Source organism: Zingiber officinale, chromosome 8A (assembly GCF_018446385.1).
Source record: "Zingiber officinale cultivar Zhangliang chromosome 8A, Zo_v1.1, whole genome shotgun sequence".
NCBI lineage: Eukaryota > Viridiplantae > Streptophyta > Magnoliopsida > Zingiberales > Zingiberaceae > Zingiber > Zingiber officinale.
Window position 1 is genome coordinate 42,545,385 of NC_056000.1, and position 26,450 is coordinate 42,571,834.

Sequence of the window (26,450 nt, forward strand, 5' to 3'; positions counted from 1 at the left end):
AATAATATCATAGGGCAATTGTATAATTTCATACGGTGTGGGAGGCTCCTTGATTAAAAAAAAATGAAAAGAGACACTAATTTGGTTATTCCAATAAAATGGGACACCTTTGATTTTTTGTCCAAATATTTTTAAATGGGAGCCCGAATTCGAAATCGTTAATTTATACGGGGCCTGTCTGAATATTTGCTAATTTGAATTGAGGAAGCATGAAGCCGGTTCAACTCAATCGGGATTCAGCCCGTGAATCGGGCCGGGTCCGATCCGGTCAACGTTATTCGTTCTTGCCTCGACGAACCAGCTTGTTTCTTTCCAATCTTCATGGTTCTTTCTACTCTTCTTGCATCGAAGTTAGGGCTCACAAGCTCTTTGCGTTCGGGGTGATTGAGCGATCGATCAGGGCACAGCGTTGAATCGAGAGCGAGCACGCCGCATCACAAGTTCCCCCCCTGCGTGCCGCCGCGGAAGAGTGAGGAGCTCCGATTCACCTTCCCTGTCGGCGGCCTCCTAACGAGTACGTTGAATTATCGTCTCGTTCATCGACTTATAGTTTTTTCCATTCTTCCCTGTCCATTCCGGTGGGTATACTAAGTAGATTCTGTTTCCTTTGGCGAAATTCTGGTGGCGTTCCTTTGCTTCTTGTCCCGACTTGAAGGTTTGTTGTATTCGGCGAAAGTTGATTTGCTTGTGATTCTTTATAGGAGAGGAACCGGAAGTGGTGGATGTTTTGAGGTGCTTTTTTGATGGATCTGAATGCGTCACCTTTGCCTGAAGAAGATGAGCGATCATACAAGGAGCATTTGGAGGGTGAAATCGTACACGAGGAAATTATCGAGTCTGCCGTTGCTACAATGCGACGGGTATGCACTAATAAACTTTCTGTTTTTTCTTGTGGTCCTGCTCACCGATTACTAGTAGTTTTGTTTCTTAGGGTGGTTTATGATGTCATCACGGTGGAATTCTCGTACTCTGCGATCATGGCAGTTTGTTATTCTCTTTCCTCAGATCATTACTCGATGTTGTATAATCCAACTTGTCCCCCGTTCCAAGCAAAATGTTATTCTTCTATCTACAATGATACTCCTGTTGATCATGGCAGTTTATTACCTTTAAAATTGCATTTGGCCATCAAATGCTTCTTAGCTCTTTGAAATCAGTTAGACTTTAGCTTGTTCACCCCTTTCTCTTCATAAGGCCATTCCATGACTGGCCTAGATGCCATAGGAAGGTTTTTCTTCTTAAGGGCAAAATAATTTGGTGAAGTGTGCTTCAGTTTGAAAGACTTCCTAGCAGAGTGCATAAAGATATACAATGCACTAAGCTACATTGGTTATCCACCTCCATATTTTTATCAGTCTTTTTGCACAATTATATAAATGATAATTTGTAAGACTTTAATGTCATGGTGGTGTCTTCTTTCTAATTAATAGGAACGTGAAGAAAGGCGGCAGAAGTTGAAAAGAGAAAACCGTGATGAAGGTCATAAATATTCTCAACAACAGAGGAACAATTATATGTCACAAAGTAGAAACACTAAGCATCATGGGAGAGTTAAGGAGGTTCCTCAAGGTTTTATCTTTTTATTTTTTTTTATATTTGCTACTTTTATTGTTGTTTTATGAGCTAATATTAAATTCTTATTCTGATCTTGGAGATAGAGATGACCAAAAACATGAACTTGTTTTCTCTACCTTTTTTGTTAGAGTTCAAAAATTTGAGTTAAAATGAACATTTTTGATGATTCTGAGATCTTAAATCTTAATGAAGGACAAATGTGCAGTTATTGTCCAACAACAAATGATTGTAGTACCTAATTGGATTCTGCATTACTAAGCCTAGCATCTAACATATAAATGAATAGGAAACTATATAAATTGACAACATTGTATTCTCTGTCCTGTTCAAGGTTGTTGGGAGAGTTGCTACCTTGGAAATGTAAGGGGTATACAGGATTGAATCATAGGGATAGATTATTATGATCCTTCTATCTAACTATGATATGTATCCAAGTGCCAACAATTCTTCATTATCATTATCAGGCAGCGTAAGTTCCAACTATTTAGGGTGGGCTACATGGATCTTATGCCTCTATTGAACTCTATGCTGGATTGGAACCTGACCCAATCACAATAATACAACCTGAATTGATATAATGCTCCTAGCTTCATTTGTTTTATGCTATCACAAGTTATTATGACCTAGAATCCAATCCTAACAAAAATGGCTATGTCATTGTCATGACAAGTTTTAAGAAAAAACAAAGGTTTCAAATTGAGTAAAATAAAAGAGTTTCCAGAGTTTGTATGATCATCTGGTGCCTCCTTGAGAAAAAAGGGAAAAGTTTAAAGGATTGTATCAAGACCAGTCATGTTTATTGGTTAGAGTGACGGGAATAAATAAAAGCCAGATACAGAGAATTAATGTCAAAAGATGGGCCTTTAGATGATGTGGAGAGTGATTAGGAGATAGCCAAAGGTGTTGCTATATGTCCATACTTGGTTGTAACTTTGATGGATGATGAACTGAGTGTAAGAATGCTAAGTTAGTCCGAATATGTTCATAATGATGAATAAACTGCATTGTTAGACAAGCAAAACTAATTAAATTTGAGAGTATGAGGAATACTTGGAGACCTCCTAAAACTTTGTGTATGTATCATAAGGTGATGTAACCTTAAATGGAGCTCGGTTGAGAGCCATAGTCAACCCAAAATAGTTGAGGTTGTTTTCATTTTATTGTTGCATAACCTCAATATTTATGTGTAGGATGTACATCCATTACTGGAATTTACCTTTCCATGATTATTTGTTGCAAATGTTTAGTCCTAATTGAAAATGGCTATACTAATCATTTGACACTTGCATAAATGAATATTTTCCATTCTTGTTATCAGGTTGGCTAGATTGCCCTTCATATGGGCAATGCATAGGGCTCATAATTCCTTCAAAAGTTCCTCTGGATGAGACATACAATGAAAGTGTTCTACCTGGAAAAAGATATTCTTCAAAACAAGTCATTAATAAACTAAGAAGTCAAGGCCGTGAAGTAAGCTATATATTTTTGTCAAAAATTGTCACCTTTGTTTTACTTGTTCGCTCTATGAGAGTTATGATAATTTATTGAAGAATGTAGTTCCTATTATGCTTAAATCTCTCTAACTAGTATCATTTACCATCTAATGCTATCTACTTTGTTTTTTTTAATGGCATCATCAATGAACCTATCTATTCAATAAAATGTCATTACAGAGGAATGCCATATTTTAATTGCATTGCAATACTAACAAAATGATGATTCCCTTAGTTAAAAGTGAGATCTAATTGACTAAACTATGTGTTCAATTGGTCTAAAAAGATTGTTCGCAAGGAGATCCAAACTATGGTCTGCTGACGAAAAAAAGGAAATATCTGATGGCTAAACTAGATATTTGATTGTATAAAAGAAAGCCACGAGTGTCACAACAATGCTTCAAGGGGTTACAATCATATTTATAACCAAGTCTTTTTTTCTGGTAAACCCCTCTCTACACTAATGCAGTATAGGGAATGGACGGATTGTATCTCATAAGGAATGTAGCCGACTAGTGATAAATCTTAGGATTGAATTGTTATTGGTTTAGGGTTTTGGGTTTTAGTTGCTAAATGCTACAGGTGAACAATGAAAGACAACCTATCTAACCTATGCTACGATTGCAACGTATTAAAGAAGCACAAAGGAATTAATGAAACTAAAGCAATTAACGTAACCTAACACTTACTTGCATAAGAGAGAAAACAAAGGAAACTAAACCACATCATGACATTGAAAATAAATAAGGCATCTAAACTAACCTAACTACTGCAATGCAGAAATCAAACATGAACAGTTACAACAATTAATCAACTACATAACTAATCAACCAAACTCAAAATCAAACCAAATGTATATGGAACTTGAATAAAACATGCATCTAACAATTCGATCAAATGGGAATGATAACCTACAATGAATCTATGAATCTAAGCGTCCTTACAACCCAAGCTAGGCATCCCAAGCTTGTGCCGGATTTGTGGGGGGGGGGGGGGGGGGGTCAGATCTGTGGAAGACGATGAGTGTTGCTTTCCGGTGATGGAAGATCCCAAACTTCCATCACCCAAACTCCAACTGAAGATCAAGAATTTTCCGTGAAGGTGGTGTCGGATGGTGCTTGGCGGCAGAACTGTGGTGAAGAGGAAATTGTGTTGGTGGAAGAAAAGGAAGAAGATGGGTCACCGGAGGTGGTTAGAGCGGATAGGGAAGGCAAATCCCTTAATCTCCAAGGGTAGAAGGAGCTCCGGTAGCCGGTGGTGGAAGCAATTCTTCCGGATTTGATCCAACGGTGGTATTTGATCTAAATCTGATCCAAAGGCTCAGATCTAGATCCACGGTGATGATCTATTTCCCCTTGGCTTGGATGGACCAGATCTTTAACAGATGGTAGATCTTTAACAGATGGTTCATGGCTCAGATCGCTTTGAATATTGGATAGACGGCTTAGATTGCTTTATAGCTTGATCTTCCCAATTAATCTCAGAATCAAGCCCAATTTGGATCCATGCGGCTTGAGTCCATGTTCCTTTGACACCTACAAAGAATAAATTCAAATATTAGCATCAAATATCGAAAATATGAGATAATTTGCAATTAAGTCTAAAAATGAATACAACTCATGAAATACAATATAAACATAGACTTAGCACACGAGAAAATAAAAAAGCATGGATATAGGAGCCTAAAAAATGTAACAAAATGATGGTTATCAGTAATCATGTCCCTTAGTCAAATCTCTCTTGAATAAGGCATCTAGCATTGTTCATTTTTCCATCTGAAAGCTTATAACTTGGTTTACTTATGCTATAGCAATATAAGGACTTGAATATCCAAATAATCAAAACTTTGGATTTTGGTAAATGTTTGAAATGGCAATCAAAAATAATTGTTAAGCTACATACTAAGATAATGAGTAAATGACGATTAGATCAAGTATTTTTATTATTTTTAGGATGCACTTAACTGATCCTCTTTTAAGCCTAACTCAAATTTTAGAAGGTTCTAGTTACTCTTTAACATCAAAGGTAATTTGTGTAAAGACCTTCTAATTGTCATTGCAGTCATCATTCCTACAGTAGAGTCCATTGTCTTTTCATGGTTAACTGGGATGCAACTAGGGTAATATTAATGTCACAGTGTTTTCATGTTGTGCATTTAAACATCACTTTATTCTATTAACAGTATGAGTCATTATTCATATTTTACTTGGAATTGGAATTATCATGTGCTTAGATTGTATTTGTTTTAATGATTGCAGTGGTGGAATTGGTTTTTGGCCTTCATGATCTTATTATTATTATTTTTTATCTTTATGTGGGTATGAGCATTTTTAACCTCTGTTCTGTTGACTTCTGTGGTGCTTTTCTGCAGCTTGGACTGGTCATTGATTTGACTAATACAAGCCGTTATTACTCGCAATCAGAATGGATAAAGATAGGCATTAAGCATGTCAAGGCAAGAAACTTGTTTTTTATTCTTGCCACTGTGGTTAGATGTAACTACTTGTTGAATCCTTTCCTGATACAGATTCCATGTAAGGGACGAGATTCTGTACCAGATAATGAGTCTGTAAATATATTTGTTCATGAGGTAAGTGCTTTAATACTCTTTTCCAGTAGATGCTCCTCTTACTTATAGAGGTAATATTGTTTATTTTGTTCTCTATCATTCTGTAATTATCATCATAATCCACATAGTTTAGTGCTTCATTTTATTTTATATTAGTCAATCGTCATTTACAATTGGTATATCTTACATTTTTACTCAACAGCGCAAACTTAATAATAACAGGTTCCTGTGATGGCAGAAACTATTCATCCTTCATAAAGTAAAAGTTGTTAGCTATTACATATATTTATGTTTTTATGTTGCAACAGTGACATCAAATTAACAACTTGCTATATGTCTCAACTGTTGGAGATTGCATTTTAGTATTAGCTTTTGTTTATGAAAAGTTTCATTGGTTGTTCCATAAATCATGAAAATCCAATACATAGAAATGTTCTTTTCTAATTCTATGTATATATACTTACATTAAATACAAGATCTAGTTGTTCCCTGACATTCAACATTTGCTTACTTGAACTTCTTAGTTTAAGAATTAAGGAAACATGGTCAATTTTGGTGATGAAAATCCTTTTTATAAAAAATTGTTTAATTCTAAACATTCTTTTCTGAGTTAAGCCAATTTAAGATTTACAAGTTAGATAATTTTACTGGAGCCAATTGCATGAATGATTGAACGGGTGTTCAATTATGGGTTAGATTATGAGTTTTTTGAGAGAAGAGTAGATGCCAATTGAATTAAGTTCTGTAGTGTATAATGTATTTTGGAATACAAGCTACAAACTAATTTTGTTCTAAAGAGATTATATATTACATATTTGTGTGTATCAGATTATTTTGTTTGCAACATTGTGTTGAAAATGTTGGTTATTGAGATATTAACTTGACCTTTGATGGTATTAAAAAAAGAGAAATTGAAAAGTAGTTTCCATCTAACTAACATGTGTTTTTCTGTTCACTACTAAATTTTCACATGGTCACAGGTTTTACAGTTCCTGTCCCGCATGAGACATTCAAAGCGGTATATTCTTGTTCATTGCACTCATGGGCACAACCGAACAGGATTCATGATTATCCATTTCCTCATGAGGACACAACGTCTACATGTTTCTGAGGTATTGTTAGTGCCACCTTCTGACCTGAAAATTTGAAAACTTTTATTAACTCTGTAAAGTCCTTGATCATTATTTTATCAAGCAGGCATTGCAAAGGTTTGCTCAGGCACGCCCTCCTGGGATATATAAGCAAGACTATGTTGAAGCACTTTATAAATTTTATCATGAATGTCCTGAGAACATTGTTTGCCCTTCTACTCCAGAATGGAAAAGGTCATCTGATCTTGACTTGAATGGTGAAGCCGTACAAGACGATGATGATGATGATGACGGTGACACTGGATCTGGATTGTGTGTATGTTTTTTATTCTATATAAATTCTGTCCATTGACTATTTCTTTTCTTCCAGTACTTATTACTCTTTATTATGTCTTCCTACCAAGAAATATTGGAGCCAGAACTATCATTGTTGAGACTATTCAAAAGGATAGTTTATGCAACACAATGATTTTCTTTTTCCTCTTTTTCCTATGTTAGTTATTTCTAGATCAGAATTTGTTAGTGTATAGCATATTGGTCATGTGAATTAATTGATGCATTCTCTATATTGTGGAAATCAAATGTGCGATCAGAAAATATGCCCTTCTGTTTTTTTTTCTCAAAAGGTCTCATTCTTCTTGAAGATTTATTTCACATTTTATATGGTTTTAGTATTTGTTATCTACTCTAGAATGTTAATTGTTACATGGATAATTAGACCTTTGATGAGGTATTGACATCATATGGTGTTAGCTATAAAATGTATGTATATATGTCATGGATATCCTTTACACAAGACTCTATTTTTATTATTCTTTGTGTGGGTTTAGCAGTCAGTAGAGGTACTGTCCTATCAATAATCTTTTCAATTTTGGTGAATGTTGAAGTTTACACCTGCTTTCTTTTTCAGGAGAATGTGGATATTAAAATTTTAACAAATGATGATGTTCTAGGTGATGCAATACCTTATGATCAGCAAGATGCAATGCGCCACCTCTGTTACCAATTCCTTGATTTAATGCCACCTACGGTATGGATACTTCACCTTGTAATAGTTGTTATTTCTTTCAATTATATTATCCACATTAAATGGTCATTAAATAATACTGCATCTGTAATAGGAAGTTGCTGCAATTACACTGGAATTTTAGATCATAAGCTCTACTTTTTTTTCCTTCTTCTAGCACCTCTTGATTTATGATTCAGTTTTTTCTCAGTTTGCCACTTTTCTTTTATGGTCTTTCTTTCTGAATTTTATTTTTCAAACCTTTATGAATCTGTTATACATAATCAGTCAGGGAGCCTCTGTTATTTATTGATTCACGAGTACCTGTTATTTTGGTAACTAATATAGTTATACTTTAGATCCAGCCCTACTAAAATTTTCAATTAACAGTCACATTTTCACAATGCCATTTGGTCTTATTTGCTGTGGTTTTATTTGATCGTATTAACTCATTTGTATTTTATTTCTTATTAGTTCTCTGTTTCTTATTCTTGGTTATTAGGGAAGAACAAACCCACAATTTCCTGGTTCACATCCAGTTTCTCTTAACAGGTGTGTCTTTATCCTTGTCAATATATATATATGTGTATATATATATACATACCTTATTTATTTAACATCTTTAGCCTGACGTGAAAGACAGCTAGTAGTTCATTGTGTTTCTATGTTCAAATCTGCAAAATTATGAATGTATATTTGGATTTTTGGAACAAACAATCTATTGGTTTACATATATTGTGTTTCCATCTAATATTCTTTCAATGAGTTTGTGTGGTTTTGCCTTTTGTTATTGAGGGTATCCAACATGTTTATTCATTGTTTGCTGCGTGGTATTTAGATTGTGTGTTGGAATAAGCCAGACAAGTCTCCCTATATGAATCACAGGGCAGTATATCTTATAATGATGTGGCATGGCTTGTCTTTTGAGTATCCTAGGAAATCTTCATGCTAAGTGATATTGTTGAATACAAGTTTATTTGGTCATAATTTATTTCTCTTTTAGTTATCTCCACTTCTCATTAAGTAGATTTACTTCATGAATCAGACATTTTGTGAGTTGTCCTCTGGGGGCGCAATGGCATGAACAGTCTGCAAGAATCACAATAGGGGTGTGTGCTTTTCCATATTCATTTTTTGCCTACATTATTTTAGAAATTATAAGTTATTTGTACAGCATACAAACACACATCTGATCACTTTTCTTTTTATTTAAAATTTATTGCCAGAAGTATAATTAGTAAGGATGCACATTTTCTTCGTTGGAGGTCCTAGTTATTTAAATTTATTTATGTTAGAAAAGACATTATTAACACTCATTTTTAATCAATATTATGTTACGTGCAGAGATAATCTGCAACTACTAAGACAAAGATACTACTATGCTACATGGAAGGCTGATGGAACCCGCTACATGATGTTCATTAACAGTAAGGGGTGCTACCTAATTGATCGAAACTTCTGTTTTCGTAGGGTTCAAATGCGGTTTCCCCTAAAGAATGCTGCTGAGGTACACCTTTTCTGGCGTTATAAGTGTCTGAAGTTTTATAACTCATATAATCTGTATTTATGCCTAATCTCTCTGTTTTTCATGAAAAGAGTTTCCATAATGATACGTTGATTGATGGGGAAATGATTATCGACCAAATTCCAGATGTAGGACAGAAGAGAAGATATTTAGCATATGATTTGGTTGCATTAAACGGTTTCTCCGTTATGAAGGTATTGCCACTTTCCATATTCTGCTCATCATTCTTTCTGAAACCTGCTTGATTGACTGTCTTATCTGAAATGGAATAGCACACAATTTTTTGCGTCATTTCCCAAAGGCAGTCATTGGTGCATACATAGCTATCGGAGAATAGATGGAAGATGGATGAGAAAGGAAATTTAATTCATGTGATAAGCAGCTTAAATTCCCATGTAACCATGTTTTGGCTGGTTTGCATTTTAGAATGAGCAACCAAAAGCTTTTATCATTCCTTCCCTTTGAAACATTGATGTAAAAGATGTATTTTAAAACATCTCCAGATGTCTGTAACTTTGTGTATTACTATATTTTGCTATGACCTAACTGTTCTAGCCTATGACCTATTTAGTTATCATCTAGTCTCGTGCCATACAGTTTTCATTTTTATCCTTCTCTACCAGCTCAAATCCTATTCTTTTCTAGTGATTACAATTTCAATACATGTCTGTTTCATGAATTTCAACTGTATATGCTAAGTGTGTCAAGGAAGAGTTCTCATGTTGCTTTTTCTGGGTGGTGTAGTTGCCGTTTTCTGAAAGGTGGAAACTACTTGAAGAAGAAGTAATTCGACCAAGGAATTATGAGAGAAAGCAATTAGAATCTGACAGCAAGGGACATCCCATTTATAGATATGATATGGAGCCATTTTCAGTATGTAGATGTCAAGATACATGAGTTAATTAGTATGGCATGTTATAGATATTAATAGTCCTTGTACTGAACAGGTTCGCAGGAAGGATTTTTGGTTTTTGTCCACTGTTACTAAGCTTTTAAAGGAGTTCATTCCAAGGCTTTCACATGAAGCTGATGGTCTTATATTTCAGGTACTTCATCATCCATAGTAGTATCTGTATGTCGTCTTGGCAAAATTCTGCTTTACATTGACCAAGGCTATGTGGTTTAGTTCATTTTTGAGGAAGTGTCTTTTCATTAAAGGACAGCCCGGTGCACGAAACTCCTTCCATGCGGGGTCCCGGGGAAGGATATATTGTATGCAGCCTTACTTATTTTTTGCAAGAGGTTGTTTTCAGGATTCGAATCCGTGTCTTTTGGTCACAAAGCAACACCCTGACCGTTGTGCCAAGGCTCCATTGTCGTCTTGGCAAGAGAAAGTGTCTTTTCATTGGTTTTGAAAATCTTTTTCCCTGCCCCAACACAGTATACCATGTAGATAGATGGTTATTTGCGCATTATAATTCATTCAAGCCTAAGGATTCAAAGTAGGTTTACATTTATGTAGACAATCTATCAGATTGATATCCTAGTATCATACCACAATTAATTTTGATATGTATGACCAATATTAATTTTTAAAGAAAATGAGTAGAAAATGGAAATACTCAAACAATGCTTAGTGCTAAACATCCAGTGTCTGTCCAGACAACTAATATTGAGTCAATGGTAGAGAAGATATGACACGTGAACATCATAAGGTGTGAAATAGTTGTAAATTCATCTTCAAGGTACTACTATGTGCTTTTCATCCTTCTATCATGTGGAATAGTTTCCTTCATTTTGTGCTTGTAAGCCATCTTGGGTGCCAAGGTGCTATGAGAATCCTACACAGAGGGAGAAAATGAGGAATGGTTGGCCAACTTGATGAGATCTAGTGCTACATTGAGCCACTTTGATGAGTTGAACTGGCATCATGCTAGGACAAATTGACATCCCAGACAAAAATGGACTGAACTGTCGTATTTGAGTTAAACTACATGGATCTTTTGCCCAAACACCATACTTAGTTATTGATTATGTATCCCAAAAGCTGATGCGAGAAAATTGGGTTTTCTAATATTATTGCCAATATCTTGTTGGTGCTTCATGTAAAAGATGGTCTTAATTTGATTTCTAATTCTGCTTTAAGAGTATTAACAATATTGTTAGGTAAATTTATTGTAATCATTCTTCATTGTACCATACTTTAATCTCTTTCTTGAATTACAGGGTTGGGATGATCCATATATACCACGTACGCACGAGGGTCTCTTGAAATGGAAATACCCAGAAATGAATTCTGTTGACTTTCTTTTCGAGGTTTTGCATATATTTTTGATTTGTCAAATTTCCTTCTTGATGGACATTGATTAGTTTCTTTATTTGTTTATGCACTTGTTTATTTCTCCCCCATACGCTTGTAGGTTGGAAGTGAGAATCGCCAAATGCTTTTCCTGTATGAGCGTGGGAAAAAGAAACTAATGGATGAGGCTCGGGTGTCATTTCCAGGTGAACAGTTATACTGATTATATTTGTTGGTTCTTACCATCTTTATTCGGCAGAAATGCTATGGTCTGCACCTATGGTGGTGATGGGGCTTCAGGTCCAGTTATTAAATTGCCAACCTCTATCTCTCAGTTACTTTAAAGCCAACATTCATAAATTAAGTTGTTTCCTCTATGCAAATATACTTTTATGACTTATTCTGTTAATATTGATATACCAATTCTATAGCTGTAGATTTTAACCTTGTGAAAAACCATTCTTATACTGCTTATGTAGGTGTGGAGGATGCTCTTAACCTGTCCGGCAAGATTGTTGAGTGTTCTTGGGATCAAGAAGAGGGCTGCTGGACGTGCATGCGTATTCGAACAGATAAATCTACACCTAATGATATCAACACATACCGAAAGGCAAGCTTGGATTCACCACATGATAGTAACAAAAAACACTTGCATTCCTAATGGTTGTACTTAATTTTTTCTGCTTGTTATTTTACATCTAATATGACTTTTTATTCTGCTTTTTAATGCCACAGGTGATGCGCAGCATCAAGGACAACATTACTGAAGAAGTGCTGCTAAACGAAATAGCTGAAATTGTGCGCCTCCCAATGTACACAGATAGGATAGAACGAGCGCAGCAAATCCAACACAGGCAAAGGTGAAAAAAGTGTTCTCTGTAAAGTAGTTTGATGACCGAAGATCATTACAAAATCACACGGGCCTCTATCTTTTCGTACACACTGTGATTTTGATTCTTAAAGAACATAAATCAAGAAATTCAACCCAAGCTTCTTTTCCATTAGCCTCGGGTCCTCGAAGACCTAAAATTTATAATCGACTTGCTGTCAGCAACTAGTAGTTGATATCTGTCCAGGATGTCGAGCAGTTTGGCGATTGCAGACAGCTCGATCAAATCCTAAGCCAGCGGCCATTGTATATACACTTTGTTATATGTGAAGTAATCATTTTTCTTATATTGTCCTAGTGCCAGATGAGGAAACATAGAGTAAGTATCCAATGGTTGCTCTTCATTTTCTTTATCTTCTCTATGGATGTTAGAATGACAGTTACATTTTTTTTTTTTTTTACTTTGTTCATGTTGGCTCTCTTCCCCACCATCAGATCAAACGGGGTTGGAATCTGAGCCGTTAAATCTCTGGCCTACAAACAACTGTGGCAACCCACGGCCACGGTGCAGTTGTCCAACCCGGTTTGATCTGACAATGGGACGAACCTCCATATATAGTAAATTTGTGACCTTGATAACTCTCATCTCCTGGATGTGCTCAGGTCAAGAATGCAAAATCTGGTATGTTATTTTCCTTCCTGTTAATTTTGTTTTCATGAATCTGCTATTAGTTTTATTCAAGTTTGAGTTCTTGTTCATTGTATTGTATTCAGGGTATCCTTAAAAAAAAATGGAAAAGGTGGTGATAAAATGAAGCTTTGGCATTTCAAGTTTTCAACAGTGGGGTACGAAGTTTTCAACCTTCTCCTTTGTCTAAAAGTAAAAAAAAATGAAACAAATATTTATTATTACACTTTATTGACACAAATTTTTAGTGGTGGAAAGTTGTAATGATTTTGTCGTAAAGTAGTTTCCATGGAGGCAATAGAAGAATACTAGAGTTTTTCTCTTTAATGTTAGTTGATATAGACAAAATTAATCGTCTGGCGTACCAATAATAAGTCGACCAGATTGAACATTCGCTTGGAGGTGCTATGAGCAAGATCTGTATCAGTTGCGATATGACAACGATGATGGTGAGGATGCGTGAGTCCTACAATACTTTATTGAGTTCACGTGAGTGATCTGCAAGACTGGTCATGTCTTCTAGTGCTGTGAAATCATGGATGTCCTTAAAAATTGAAAAGATTCTCTGTAGAATTACTGCATATCAATATGAATTACTAATTAATTAACAATTGGTCCAAATTAATCTATCTAAAATTTGTCTTTTTTTTTTTTTTTTTTTTTTCTCGGAAGGCCCTTTTATACAATTTTTGTTCCGATGTGTTTTTCCCTACCACAGTTCACGTGCATGGGCCATGCAAACTTTCAACCATGTAATGAAACGTCCCGTGCTCTTTTCGTAGTTGATCGAGGGCAATTCTACGAGATGTTTAGAGAGGAATGTGAATTAAAAAGTTAACAAAAAAAACTCCAACTGGACGCGAGGTTTTTTAGTTTAAAAGATAATAAATAAAGATGGATGAGGAGAGGTTTTTTATTTTTGCTTTTAGCTTTTCAATCCAATAGATAAGTTTTTAAAATATTTGAATTATTAATCATAGTTTTAAAATTATCAAATTACATATTTATTTTCTATTTTACCTCAAATCAATTTGACTGAAAAAATAAATTAGTTGATTGATTTATTTTTTCAGATGAATCAATTTTATTCTCTTTGAAAAATCCATTAGTCGATTTCGATCGAAATTGATTGATTGACCTAGAGATCTCGGAATGATACGAAATCAATTTCTATATATTCGTCTAGTTCTCTTGATAGTAAAAATAATATCAAACATTAATTTGACCTAATATATTGAAAACAATAATTTTTTTAACATATATTAGTTTTCGGATACATTCATATTCAAAAAATAACTATTCTCAAGATATTAGGTCAAATTAATATTTGATACCATTTTAATTATCAGGAGAATTAAACAAATATATAGGAACTTGTTTCATATCATTTCAATATCTCTAGGTCCATCATCCGATTTTGGTCGAAATCGGCTAATGGACCTAAAGACCTTGAATTGATATAAAATTAATTTCTATCTATTTCTTTAGTCCTCCAGATTGTAAAAATACTATTAAATATCAATTTGACGTAATATATTAAATAGTATTTTTTTTAAAACTATGGCCAAATGAACCTAAATAAACTAAATGTAGGTTCATTCCGTCAAAATGAGTTGACAGACCTAGAGAGCTCGGAATAAATTGAAACAGTATCCTATGAGTTCTTCTAGTTCTTATAATAGTATTCATGCCCTTAAACATCAATTTGAACCAATATATTAAGAGCATTGATTTTTTGAACACAGATTAATTGTTTGACATATTCATGTTTAAAAAATCACTGCTCTCGATATATTCAGTCAAATTGATGTTGGATAATATTTGTACAATAGACAAACACATAGAAATTAGTTTTATGTCATTTCATAGTCTCTAGGTTCATCAACTGATTTCGGTCAAAAGAAATCAATTCGACTGAAAAAAAAATCAATTGACGAGGAGAAAATAAAAAGTGAGTACATGATTTGATAATTTTAAAATTATGATAGTCAACAAGGATAAAATGAAAAGTGGATATATGATTTGATAATTTTAAATTTATAATAGTCAAGGAGGATAAAATAAAAAGTGGGGATGTGGTTTGATAATTTTAAAATGGGTTAATTCTCAATTTAGTCCCTCGTTATTTAACGTGGTGCTGATTTCGTCCCTAATTTTTCAATTGACCAAATTTAATCCTCAAATTTTTGAACATTTTCCCAAATTGATCCTTCCGTCTAAATCCCCGTTAAAATAAACGGGAAGACTTGTTTAACCGGTGGAAGTGACCTAGATAATTCCTAATTTAGTCCCTCATTATTTGACGTAGTCTCAATTTCGTCCCTAATTTTTCAATTAATCAAATTTAATCCTCCAATTTTTGAACGTTTTCTCAAATCAATCATTCCGTCCAAATCCCTGTTAAAATAGATGGGAAGACTTATTTAACCGGTGGAAATGATAAGTTGCTTTTATTCTTGCGCTATTTCCCTAATCCTGACATTGATTGAGTTCGAGATTTAGAAACTTATTTCCTTTGTTGGTTTATAAGCTGCGAAGAAGAAGCACTGACCGTATCAAAGTCTTTGTTAATTGTTCTGAGAAAATGATCGAAAGGATTACGCAGAGAAGGGCAGGCGAAACCGTTGGAAGCAAAGAACTGGAGAAAAGTTTGAGCAAGGCTGAATTTCCATAAGTTGAAAGAGAGAATTCAAGTCTTAATTGAGCTTTGAGATTGAGTTGGTACTGCCGGTTAAACAAGTCTTTCCGTTTATTTTAACGGGTATTTAGACGGAAGGATCAATTTAGCGAAACCGCCGAGTAGCAAACGACCTCCATTTTAAAACTATCCTTGGACGAAATCGGGACTACATCAAATAATGAGGGACTAAATTAGGAATTATTCAGGTCACTTCCACCGGTTAAACAAGTCTTCCCATTTATTTTAACGGAGATTTAGACGGAAGGATTAATTTGGAAAAATGTTCGAAAATTGAAGGATTAAATTTGGTCAATTGAAAAATTAGGGATGAAATTAGTATCATGTTAAATAACGAGGGACTATATTGAGAATTAACCCATTTTAAAATTATATACGTGATTTGGATATTTTAAAATTTTTTCCGGTTCGATATAGAGTTGATTTGTTTTCGATGGTGAAGGAGCAGTAAATTTTTGTACTTGTTTTATTTTCGATGGTGAAGGAACAGTCAATTTTCATACTTTTGGTATTAACTTATTTATGAGCTCTAGCGCTCAGAACTGTCTTGGTGGCTTGGGTATATAAATGAGTGGAGTGGGTCTAATCTGGCATTTGTACTTTTCGTGGTTCAAATCTGAGCCGCAGAAGCAATTCGTCCGTGACCTAATAATGCATCCTCATCTCAGTCGCATTATTATTATTATTATTATTATTATTATTAAATTTATATTGAGAATGATATAAATTTTATTTGTTTGTTAGATTAATATGTTAACTAATTGTAGCATGAAAAAGGAGACATGATGATGACTCGAAATCGATACGACATCATACTACAAACAAACCATCCCGATCGAGGAATGCATTCTACATTTATTAATTAAAGACGAAACGAGAGGAAACTAATGACTCACTAGCGCCTCCATTACTAGTAATTAAACACACTTAAAGCCATCGGGGATTTCCTTTTTGCACGAACTGAGAAGCACGCTCAGCGCCACCGTCCACTTGGCGGTGATCCCCAGCACGCTCTCCTTCACGGTGGCGCAGAGGCAGAGCGCCGCCTCGGCCGCAGCGAGCCCTTGGACCACCGCGCAGCACTCGGTCAGCGGCGAAGGCGGCGCTCCGACCACCAGGCCACCCACGTCGCTGAGGAGGACAGCCACGCACGCCGCAGCCTTCGCGCCAGGACAGAAGGGGTTCGCCGGCGCCGTCTTGGGTGGGAATTTATAATGGTTTGAAGGAAATTGTGCTGCGGCGGTGGCGGTTGTGGCCAGTAGAGTGGAGGAGGAGAGAAGAGAAAGGAAGAAGAGGAGAGCTAATTTTCTCGCCGCCTTCTCCATGGATCAGCTCTTACTATTGCAAGGGCTTGTAGCACCAGTAGGAGTGTTTTTATATTCGAACCGGGCCTAGATTGGACCTGTTGTGACTGAAATATATTTGTGTCTTCGTGATATTATCAATTTTGAGCCCCTCTATTTTTGAACTCCGGTTATAATTTTATTTTTAAACTCTACTTAGAAGGCTATATGCTAATATAGATATCTTATATCATTTTAAATTCATGATTTTTTTTTTCATATCTTTTCAATATGAGATTTTAATTGTATCTCTAACAATTCTCCGCTCAAACGAAAGACTATTATTACTCTCATGGTCTGACCCTTCCCACGAGCATCCGGTCACTTTTGATCTGTTTGAGCCGTGAGCATCTGGTCATCTTGACCTACTCCGGATATTTCCCGCAGATATCTAGTCACTCTTGAACTGCTCTGGACCTCCCTGTAAGTATCCAGTCACTCTGACATGCTCCGGGCCTCTCCACAAGCATTCACATCCGATCATTCTTAACTTGCTCCGGGCCTCCTCGTAAGTATCCGATCATCTTAACCTATTTTGGGTCTCTCTGTAAGCATCCGCCTAAGTCACTCTGGACTTGCTCTGGGTCTCTTTGTGAGCATCCGATTATTCTGATCTGCTCCGGGCCTCTCGTAACTTTATTCAAGGCCACCACACATGACATTTAGTTTGGAACATAACTCTTATATCATTTATTCTATTCAAAAGGAATTCACATATCTCCATAATTGTATGATATTGTACACTTTGGGTCTAAACGCTCACGACTTTATTTTTTTAAGGCTATACCCAAAGAGTTTCATACCAATGGAGATATATTACATCCTTTTAAACTCATGATCTTTTCTATATATTTCTAATGTGGGAATTTGATTGTATCCCTAACAATCCTTTCCTCAAACAAAAGATAACCATTACTCTTATGGTCTGAGTCTTCCTGCGAATGTCCGATCGCTCTTGACTTGCTCCGAGCCTCCCCGTGAATATTCGGTTACCTTGACCTGCTTTGGACATTCCCCGCAATCATCCGGTCACTCTTGACCTATCCTGGCTTCGGTCCTTGCGAGCATCCAATCTCCCTGACCTGCTCCGGTCCTCTTTGCAAGCATTTGATCACCTTGACCTATTCCGGGTCTCTCCACAAGCATTCATCTTGACCTGCTCCGGGTCTTCCCGCAAACATATGTTCATCCTTACCTGTTGCTCTAGGTTTCCCCGCAAGCATCCAGTCACCATGACGTACTTCGGAGCTCCCTGCAACTTCATTCAAGGTCATCCCACATGATATCTGGTTTGGACTACGACTTTGATACCGTTTGTTCGGACTAAAAGGAATCCACGTATCTCCATAATGATATAATATTATCCACTTTGAGTTTAAACCCTCTTGACTTTATTTTTAAACTATACTCAAAACATCTCATGTCAATGAAGATATCTTATATCTTTTTTAAACTCATTATTTTTTTTTATATTTTTTCAAAATGAAACTTTGATTGTACCCTCAATAGAACTAGTTTAAGACTTGCAATTATCACTACGATCGACTCTCAAACCTCATTATAATAAGTAAAATAATTCCTCCTGGTATGATTATATCGACTACTGTAGGATATATATTGCTACACTAAGAGGTCAAATCTTGATAAAACTGAGAAAAATAATTTTTTTTAATAATGAACCGTAATTTTTTGATTAATCTCCTCACATATAATCATGGGATTTGAATCTTAGTAAAGCCGAGATAAATATCTTCCTTATGTGCTAGTCACTATTCCAAAGGTTAGTAGTCGTCCGTGATTTATCTCCTTCGTGTTGGCCTTAAGACGGATTGATAAAGACACTTAGGACGAGTGTATTCACCTTTTGTCAGAATGGTGTTCATCATGTGAAACTGCTGGATAGCAAATTAAAAAACATGAGTAGAATAATTATTCAAGTAATGTATGATTTTTTTTTAATGATTATTCAATAATTCAAGTCGAGACTTTGATCGATTTATTTGCCTCTTGAGGCATACTGCGACAGGAAAAGATGGGACAGATGCCCATGCAACACGATTTGGATTATATCATAATGCATGAAATGCTCAAACCAAAGTTGGATTATCTGCTATGATTCATCTATATTTCATGGATTTATCAGTCAATAGATTTCTATGGGACTGGATCCGACTAGTCTATTCTAAAGCCTGAATATCTGAATTACGCCGGTTGTTAAACTATTGATACAAACTACGTACTGATATGCGATTAATTTTAGGAAAAAAATACCTTTAACTGCTATATTTTTCATTAAGTAATATTTTATTTTTTATATTTAAAAAATAATATTTAATGCTAAGTCAAATGTGAAAAATATTATAAAAGATAATTACATTCTCTTTTTGATTTTTTTTAAAATAATCATAAGAGGAAAAATATATTAATTTATTGATAATTCACGTGTAGTTCTATTTCTTTTAATTTGTTTATATCTAAATTAATTTAGATCATTCAAGTTCTTAATTGATATTTTTGCATGACTATTCATTTAAATAAATTATAAGCAACCTTCAATAATATATAAAAATTAATATTTAATTATACGAATGAAAAAAATTATGTAATTTAAAATATATATTTTTACTGCTCTTGTGTAGTCTTCGAATACCATGTATAATAATTATTTTCTTCACTTACTTTTAAATTTAAAATTTTAGATTTTTTAGTAGAAATAGATGAAGGTATAATTTTCTTTTCTTACGCGATGACAAATTTTCTTCGTCTTTTCAAGCTCTTTTGTTTTCTCATGCATGCACGTGAGTCTCATATCTCAGTTCATCATTGACTTGAGTGTCAAAATGGGTAACACCTATGATGTCAATTCTTAGCTGACAAGGTTTGCTTTATAATACATTTAGAGCGGATGCACATACAAACCGACATCAATTACAAATCCGAGCGAATGACGAAGGGTACACTAGATGCTTCTATATTTTTTTATCCTTATATATATATTTTTTTCCATGTATACCTCATGGAATCAACTAATTAATAAATAAGCAGTCGATTCTAAAAATATATCATTAATTTTTATATCAATTGAATATATTTTTTAAGGACATAATTACCCTTTACAATTTTTTTTTTCAAATTTGCTGTCAAAGGGAGGTTAAATACTATTTTTTAAATACATAGGAGAAAATGCTACTTACAAAATAGGGGGTTAAAAGTATTTTTTCCTTAATTTTATTTTATGATGGTGCAATCCTATAACAAATTTTCATGTGTCTCATCCATAAAAAATGCTATTAGGTTGCATAGAAGAATAGCGGCGTCGATATTAAATAACATCTCGGATCAAAAAATATCATCACGGATGAAAGGGGAAAAAACAAACTGTAGACTTAAGAAAGTCGATATCAGATTTCAATCTGATATAAGGATAAATAATTACAGAAATATACAAGGATGATAAAATTTGCTTCCAGAGTATGAACTTTATGACAACTTGGCCGTTGATCATCTTAGCAATATGAAGAACTTGATCGTGTTTGTTTACAATGAGTCAAAATAAAGAAACTTATGTGGGGCGGTAGAGATGCACGGGGCTCCTCTCGGCCGATGATTTCTCTAAGACCTCAAAGTCTGAGTCCTCCACGGGTTGCCAATCACTGGATTCCTCATCGGAGGACATCTTCAATTTCGACACCTTCCGATACATTGCCAAGTTTTCCTCACTTGCTGAGGCATGCTTCCTCCTCAAGGAATAAGGCAAATGTAACAATTGCTCTGCTGTCAAGAGAGAATCCATGTACTTCTCCATCACCAAAACATTACCCTCATCGACATTACCCCTTGATGACATGTCATCAGGTCTAAGTCTCATTGTTGCATCGGAAGAAGCGTAGGCTGCACCCGACACTTCAGACCACTGATCGATGCTTTGTTGCGATCGTGTCTTCACCATCAGTGCATCTTGCCATCCATTGTTATGCTCCTGTTGGATGCTGCCACATTTTTCGCTAGCCAATGAAGCTAAGCTCTGTGAATCAATGTTGTTAGACTGTCTACTGCTCATTTCCTTTGCTGCTACACGCATCGAGTCCACAATCTGATAAAAATAAGACAAACGAAAGGACATGCATCAAAAACCCAAAGTGGATAGCTAACTTTGGAGAAGGTCGTATAGGAGGCATTATAAAGTTAAATATGCCAAAAGGAAATAATGAATACATACTGCATTCGATGGTTAACAAACAACTCCTATCACAGAAGGAAATACTGGCTTTATCCACTTGCAATAATTTCTTCTCAAATGAAGCAAAAAGATTGAGGATTAGTAAACATTCTTGAGGCAGATCGACAAAAGAGAGAGAGAGAAGTCACAAGCCTTTAAGTTATAAGCAAGTTCATTGGTGTCTGGATAAGCTAGTTAAATTAGAGTCAACTAGGCAAACAATGTTTTGAATGGAAGAATTGCATTCTAAAGCAGCAGATGCAGACACAGGATTAATGGGACAATTTGAAGTTCTCTTTAATTTTATAACTTGCCTTTGTTTACACAAAATATTTTCTGCAATATTCATTTCATGTCTCAACAATTTCTTAAAACTTGTTTTAGTCGCAAGTTTTCAATTCTATTTCTCAGTAAACATACCCATAACAAAGAAATGAAATGCTAAAAATCTAAGGAACAAAAGTCCAAACATGTACCAGAACTCAAGCTGGCACTAGAACTTGAGTAAAAACAAATGTAATAACAGTGAACATATTAAGCAACACCAAATAGACAAAATAAATGTCATATGTTGCAACTTTCTATGTATTTGATTCGTCAACAAGGTAAAGGCCAAATATAATGATGCAAAAAAAAAAAAAAATCTCTTTTGGAAAAAAACACAACCATATTTATCTAATTCCCACATCATTTATCTTCTGAGGTACTGAGAGGATTGAAGGATAGTAATTACCAAGAATATTTTCCAATGCCTAGAGTAAGTTTGTGCATCTTGTCTCCAACATATTTCAATTAGATTAAAAGATCCAGAGCTGGCCACCGTTAATATTAAATTTGATTAACTGACTATACCACATAGCCTAAGCTCAGGATATGAGGAAAGGGCTTAATCTAGAAATTCTGAAGATTCTCATGTGAAATAGAGAGGCATACTAAAGGAGTATGGTATGATGTACAACACAATAAATTAAAATAAAGTGTGCTGAGATTAGTGGGAATGAAAATGGACATACTCTAAATTTGTAATTGTAATATCATCTTAATTCTGTAATTGTTTGTCCTAAATAGCAAGGTCTCAATCTAAATCTAAATTGATGTGCTAGCAGAATCACAAAATTTTATGGAAATGAAAATTGTCTAGAATTTCACATCCTTAGGTAAGAGGACTTGTTCCTTTTCCCCTTTTCCTCTTCTTCCTCCTTTTGCTCTTATCAGTGACAATCAGCACCATCCCATACAAGAACATGGCACGCCAGTCAGCACCAAAACTGTAACATCCTGGCAGCTGCCACGCTCTGGTATTTTAACTTTGTTGATATGTTCAATCAGACAAACCATAGACAATACAAAGCATATCCATAAGAATTTCCCACGAGAGACTATTACATAAAGACATAAGAGAAAATCACTTGGAGACATCATGAGTCACTTGGAGTTATAAGCATGCAGATTTTAAAATTTATTTAAGCAAAACCAGTAAGTAATATAAGAAGTCATTTTCTTGCCTGATAAGTAGATAGCAATTCAGAATCATGCTTGTTCAGTTTAGGATGCAACAATGCAAAGTATATCCTCCAGAAAGAATCCTCACTTAAATGGTCGGGGCAAAGTCTAAGTCGAAGAGATTGTAAATTAGGGTTGATACGTTCAACTGTTGTAATGTGCTCTTTTTGAGTACGAGACATATGAAACTCTGCAAATTTTAAAAATAGCGGTCAGCCTACAGTTAGCATCACAATCATAACTACACAAGTTTTTAATAAAAATATAGTTAAATGATTTTTTGTCTTTCAAAAATTAGCATTGCTATTTCTGGTGGGGATATTAAACAACAAACCAATGTTATTTAAATAATCCTTCCATTTCCAAGTATCACAAGCACAATAAGTTGAGGTGGATGGAAAGAGATAGCAATGGTGTATGAATTCAGTGTTTGATGTGGGAAATTTTGAGAAGTCACAGGACTTTATCTGAGATCTAACAATCAAGAATATGAAACTGCTAACCATTGTTTGGTTTCGTGAATAATACAGCATCAAACATAGCAAATACATTAGTTATAACAGGAGTGAACTTTGCAAAGTCTGTTTACATGTAATCAATACTTAGCATAATTGAAAAGTGTTTTTTTTTGTAACTGATGAATTTTACATTAGTCAGCAAAGCAGAGTTAAAAAGAAAGGAAACCACCAACATTCATAATTGAGCATAAAATAAAGAGAGTAGATCCAATCATTCGTGTAGTAATCCTAGAGGTAATACTAGATTGTATAAGCTATATGAGAAAATAGGCATGCACCCTTTCTTTGCTTAGGGATGGGATAGCAGTTATCAGACTGAGTTTTCATTGATCTGGGCCATTAGATGGATCATTAAGATGCTCAAGTGAAGCAGCTCTTTAATCTGATGACAAGATGTGCTTCAATGTAACGTATCCAAAACTCAGATAAGTTACTAGAAACGAGCAAAAGTATGGAAAAATGGAAGATCACCGAATTGTATTGATTTTTCAACTCTTTCATTGGTAACAACAATGGAAAAGAGAGAGTACATGCTAAGTGGCAAGGTAGATTGAAAGAAAGGATATGTTTGGTACTTAAAAGAGGAAAACAAAGGAGGTAACGGGATTGAAGAAATCAATTGATGGGGAGTTAGAAAAGACAAAGCAGAGAAGCACTTTGCAGTTTCCAAAATTTTAGTTAAAACAAGTGGTAAAGAAAATGAAACTTATGCTAGCACTGTCCTGTATTGCTAATTCCACTAGCACCACTAGCATTACAAATTGATCCGTATCTAAAGTCTAACCTAACAGCTTGAACTAATAAACTGTTAATGCATCAACTGAGTTAGAGCTTGATAATTAATTGAACACCTATGCCCTAACAAATAAATACCAATGCCAAATTAAAGCAATTAAATACTATCAATTGACTAATTAGCAGACACTTGGCCACTGTTAGCGAAATGCAGCTTTGAGTTAGCTTATTCACCTTTGATGCACATAAATTTCTAGAGATTATCAGCATTAATGTGTTTGGTAAAGACCCAAACGTCCACTATCAAGTTGGTAGCAAGAGTAGCAACTGCAAATACTTTGGGAGAAAAAGTTTAAAATTTTCTGTCTGAAAAAAATTCAAAAGGTTTAATCTTCCAGCAAAATAATATATTTTTTTTCTTACAAACTTCTGTGCAGGCATATAAGAGCGAAAGGGAAGGGAAAACAAATTGTCATTCTCTTCTGTTTAAGGAAGATGAGTGAAGGAAAAATTTAATTCCATAAAAATATTTTACTATACTTCTTCCCAAGCTGATGTGGAGAGAAAGGGATTTTTGATACTGAAAACTAATATTACTTCCTTCAAATTTCGTGTCTGTAAACTAGATTGTGAAAAGTGGAACGAAAGAAGAAAAAACAACTATTTTTAAAACTAACTTTCGACTAGATTGTGAAAAGTGGATGGAAAGTAGATAAGTGATTCCTTTTGAAACTTCTTTTCTCCGTTACTTCCTTCGCCAAATACAGCATTAATCAGACAACTGGTGGAGAAGAAAGGAAGCTGAAAATTTCAAAATCAATCTTTTAATTGCGAAGCAAGGATTTACCTTCATCTAAATGCACCGGGAACTCCAGCCAGGAATCGGGATACTTGACGAGATCCTCGACGTATTCAAGAACCTCCTCCGAGACCCCGATTTCCTGAGACTTTCCCGCGCGATCTCCCGATTCCCTGTCTCGATCCGCAGGGCCACGCAGTGCACCCGAGAGTCGAGTGATGCCGCTGCGGAACCCGCCTCCGATCTCGGCGAGGTCGCTGAGGATCCCCGCGAGGGCCCTAGCGGAGGCGCGAGCCGGCGGGGGCGAGGGCGAAGAGGCGGGGCGGGGGGAAGGCGGCGGCGACTCGTGGTGGGGAGGGGGAAGGAGGGGAGTGAAAAGGCAGGCTATGTCGAGGAGGTGCCGTCCGAGCTCCGTGAGGTCGTCCCTGACACCGCGGAAGCCTCTCACCGCCATGGCTAGGGTTTCGAGGGGAAAGAAGTCGAAACCCGGAGCGGGGAGAGGCGAAGGAGAAGAGGGGCTCCGGGCGTAGTATTATTTGTAAGAGAAACTTCTAGTTGCCCCCAAAGTTTATGAACATTTCCACTTTACCTCCTGCATCCATTCGATGAACGTTTAACATTGCCATTTCAAAATTTTTGAGAATTTTTATTTTTGATCTTCTTTTATATTATTAAGGGCAAAAATAAAAAAGCAGCCTTTTTTAAATTATCGTCAAAAACAAGCCATTCACCCAAACTTATTTAATTACATTACTCATCACCAACTCATTTGCTTAAATTTTAACGAATTAATTAGATCAATTATTATGGCCATTTTACCAATAACACCTTAGTATTTTAACTAAATTAAATATACTCCATTATTGAGTTTTATAAAAGGAATAATTATAAAAAATCATTATTGTTTAAAAGTACCATTAAAAGTTAAATTAACAATTAATTAAAATTAAAAAAATTAATATAATATTATTCTAGATATAATAATTTTAATTAAATTAATAATATATTTTTTTTCCAGGATGAAGCAACTCACGGAGGCGGCGCACGGCGGAGATGAGCGTCGGGGAGGCGCGCCGCGTCGATTTGGCCCGGATGAAGCGGCCTCGGAACGACGGCGCCTGCGAGAGGATGAAGCGGGCGGCGGGGACGTAGACAATGAAAAACGGTGCGAAAGTGAGGTCGGAGTTGCGCGAGGTCCTCGGCCTCGTCCAAATCAGGAACGCTCGGCATCGCCTTCGGAGGCAACGCCCAGGGAGCCAAAACGAACACTAAAGGAATCGGCATCGGCAGGAGCAAAGAGATCGCGAACGGAGGCGAAGAAAGCGCCGCCATTGTGCAGTCCTGTTCCAGATTTCCCCAGAAAACCTTCACACCGCATCGTCCCGCTAGGGTTCTTCACTGCATCCGAACGAAAAATCATCGTCCAAATGGCGAATCGATCGTCTCGGTGACGCATGGAGCATCGGATTCTCGCATTAAAATCAAATTTTGCGAGTAGAAAAGGATTGAAATGCGAGGATTTGGAGAGAGAGAATTTGGGAAGAGGCTGCCAGGCTTTTTGTCCCTTTTTGCCTATTTCTTAACAGATGTAACTGTTATTGGGGGAATGAACTGGAGGTG

General features: G+C 35.7%; 3 protein-coding genes across 6 annotated transcripts; 1 reads left to right on the top strand and 2 right to left on the bottom strand.

Moving 5' to 3' along the window:
- Nucleotides 1-310: 310 nt before the first annotated feature.
- LOC122008648 (mRNA-capping enzyme-like) lies at nucleotides 311-13,342 on the top strand. 4 transcript variants are annotated; one of them, XR_006119340.1, is made up of 20 exons: nucleotides 311-514; nucleotides 702-860; nucleotides 1,431-1,569; nucleotides 2,894-3,045; nucleotides 5,440-5,523; nucleotides 5,596-5,658; nucleotides 6,618-6,749; nucleotides 6,835-7,044; nucleotides 7,639-7,758; nucleotides 8,237-8,286; nucleotides 9,079-9,241; nucleotides 9,331-9,453; nucleotides 10,004-10,132; nucleotides 10,207-10,305; nucleotides 11,426-11,515; nucleotides 11,620-11,704; nucleotides 11,978-12,108; nucleotides 12,234-12,706; nucleotides 12,823-13,009; nucleotides 13,102-13,342. XR_006119340.1 is itself a non-coding variant. In XM_042564448.1 (18 exons), exons 2-17 carry the CDS (start codon nucleotides 744-746, stop codon nucleotides 12,157-12,159), a joined length of 1,938 nt encoding a protein of 645 aa, XP_042420382.1. In that variant the 5' UTR covers nucleotides 311-514; nucleotides 702-743; the 3' UTR covers nucleotides 12,160-12,161; nucleotides 12,234-13,342. The 4 variants fall into 4 exon arrangements, 2 of the variants coding, with proteins under 2 accessions (XP_042420382.1, XP_042420381.1); XR_006119339.1 differs by having other exon boundaries at nucleotides 12,234-13,009; XM_042564448.1 differs by having other exon boundaries at nucleotides 11,978-12,161; nucleotides 12,234-13,342.
- A 3,160-nt stretch (nucleotides 13,343-16,502) lies between these two features.
- Nucleotides 16,503-17,094, bottom strand: LOC122011658 (putative lipid-binding protein AIR1B). Its single transcript, XM_042568031.1, has one exon. It carries the CDS (start codon nucleotides 17,036-17,038, stop codon nucleotides 16,631-16,633), a length of 408 nt encoding a protein of 135 aa, XP_042423965.1. The 5' UTR covers nucleotides 17,039-17,094; the 3' UTR covers nucleotides 16,503-16,630.
- A 3,348-nt stretch (nucleotides 17,095-20,442) lies between these two features.
- LOC122008650 lies at nucleotides 20,443-26,373 on the bottom strand. Its single transcript, XM_042564449.1, has 4 exons — nucleotides 25,864-26,373; nucleotides 24,879-25,422; nucleotides 22,781-22,968; nucleotides 20,443-21,149 (listed from the first exon to the last, which is right to left on the bottom strand). Exons 2-4 carry the CDS (start codon nucleotides 25,282-25,284, stop codon nucleotides 20,619-20,621), a joined length of 1,125 nt encoding a protein of 374 aa, XP_042420383.1. The 5' UTR covers nucleotides 25,285-25,422; nucleotides 25,864-26,373; the 3' UTR covers nucleotides 20,443-20,618.
- Between the last annotated feature and the right edge of the window lie 77 nt (nucleotides 26,374-26,450).

Coding starts and splice junctions, on each gene's coding strand:
- LOC122008648 (XM_042564447.1), top strand. CDS start 744: ATGGATCTGAATGCGTCACCTTTGCCTGAAGAAGATGAGCGATCATAC. Junction 9,242..9,330: donor CCCTAAAGAATGCTGCTGAG/GTACACCTTTTC, acceptor TTTCATGAAAAG/AGTTTCCATAATGATACGTT. Junction 11,516..11,619: donor CTGTTGACTTTCTTTTCGAG/GTTTTGCATATA, acceptor ATACGCTTGTAG/GTTGGAAGTGAGAATCGCCA.
- LOC122011658 (XM_042568031.1), bottom strand. CDS start 17,038: ATGGAGAAGGCGGCGAGAAAATTAGCTCTCCTCTTCTTCCTTTCTCTT.
- LOC122008650 (XM_042564449.1), bottom strand. CDS start 25,284: ATGGCGGTGAGAGGCTTCCGCGGTGTCAGGGACGACCTCACGGAGCTC. Junction 22,969..24,878: donor CCCGGTGCATTTAGATGAAG/GTAAATCCTTGC, acceptor TAAAATTTGCAG/AGTTTCATATGTCTCGTACT. Junction 21,150..22,780: donor AATTGCTATCTACTTATCAG/GCAAGAAAATGA, acceptor TATTTTTATCAG/ATTGTGGACTCGATGCGTGT.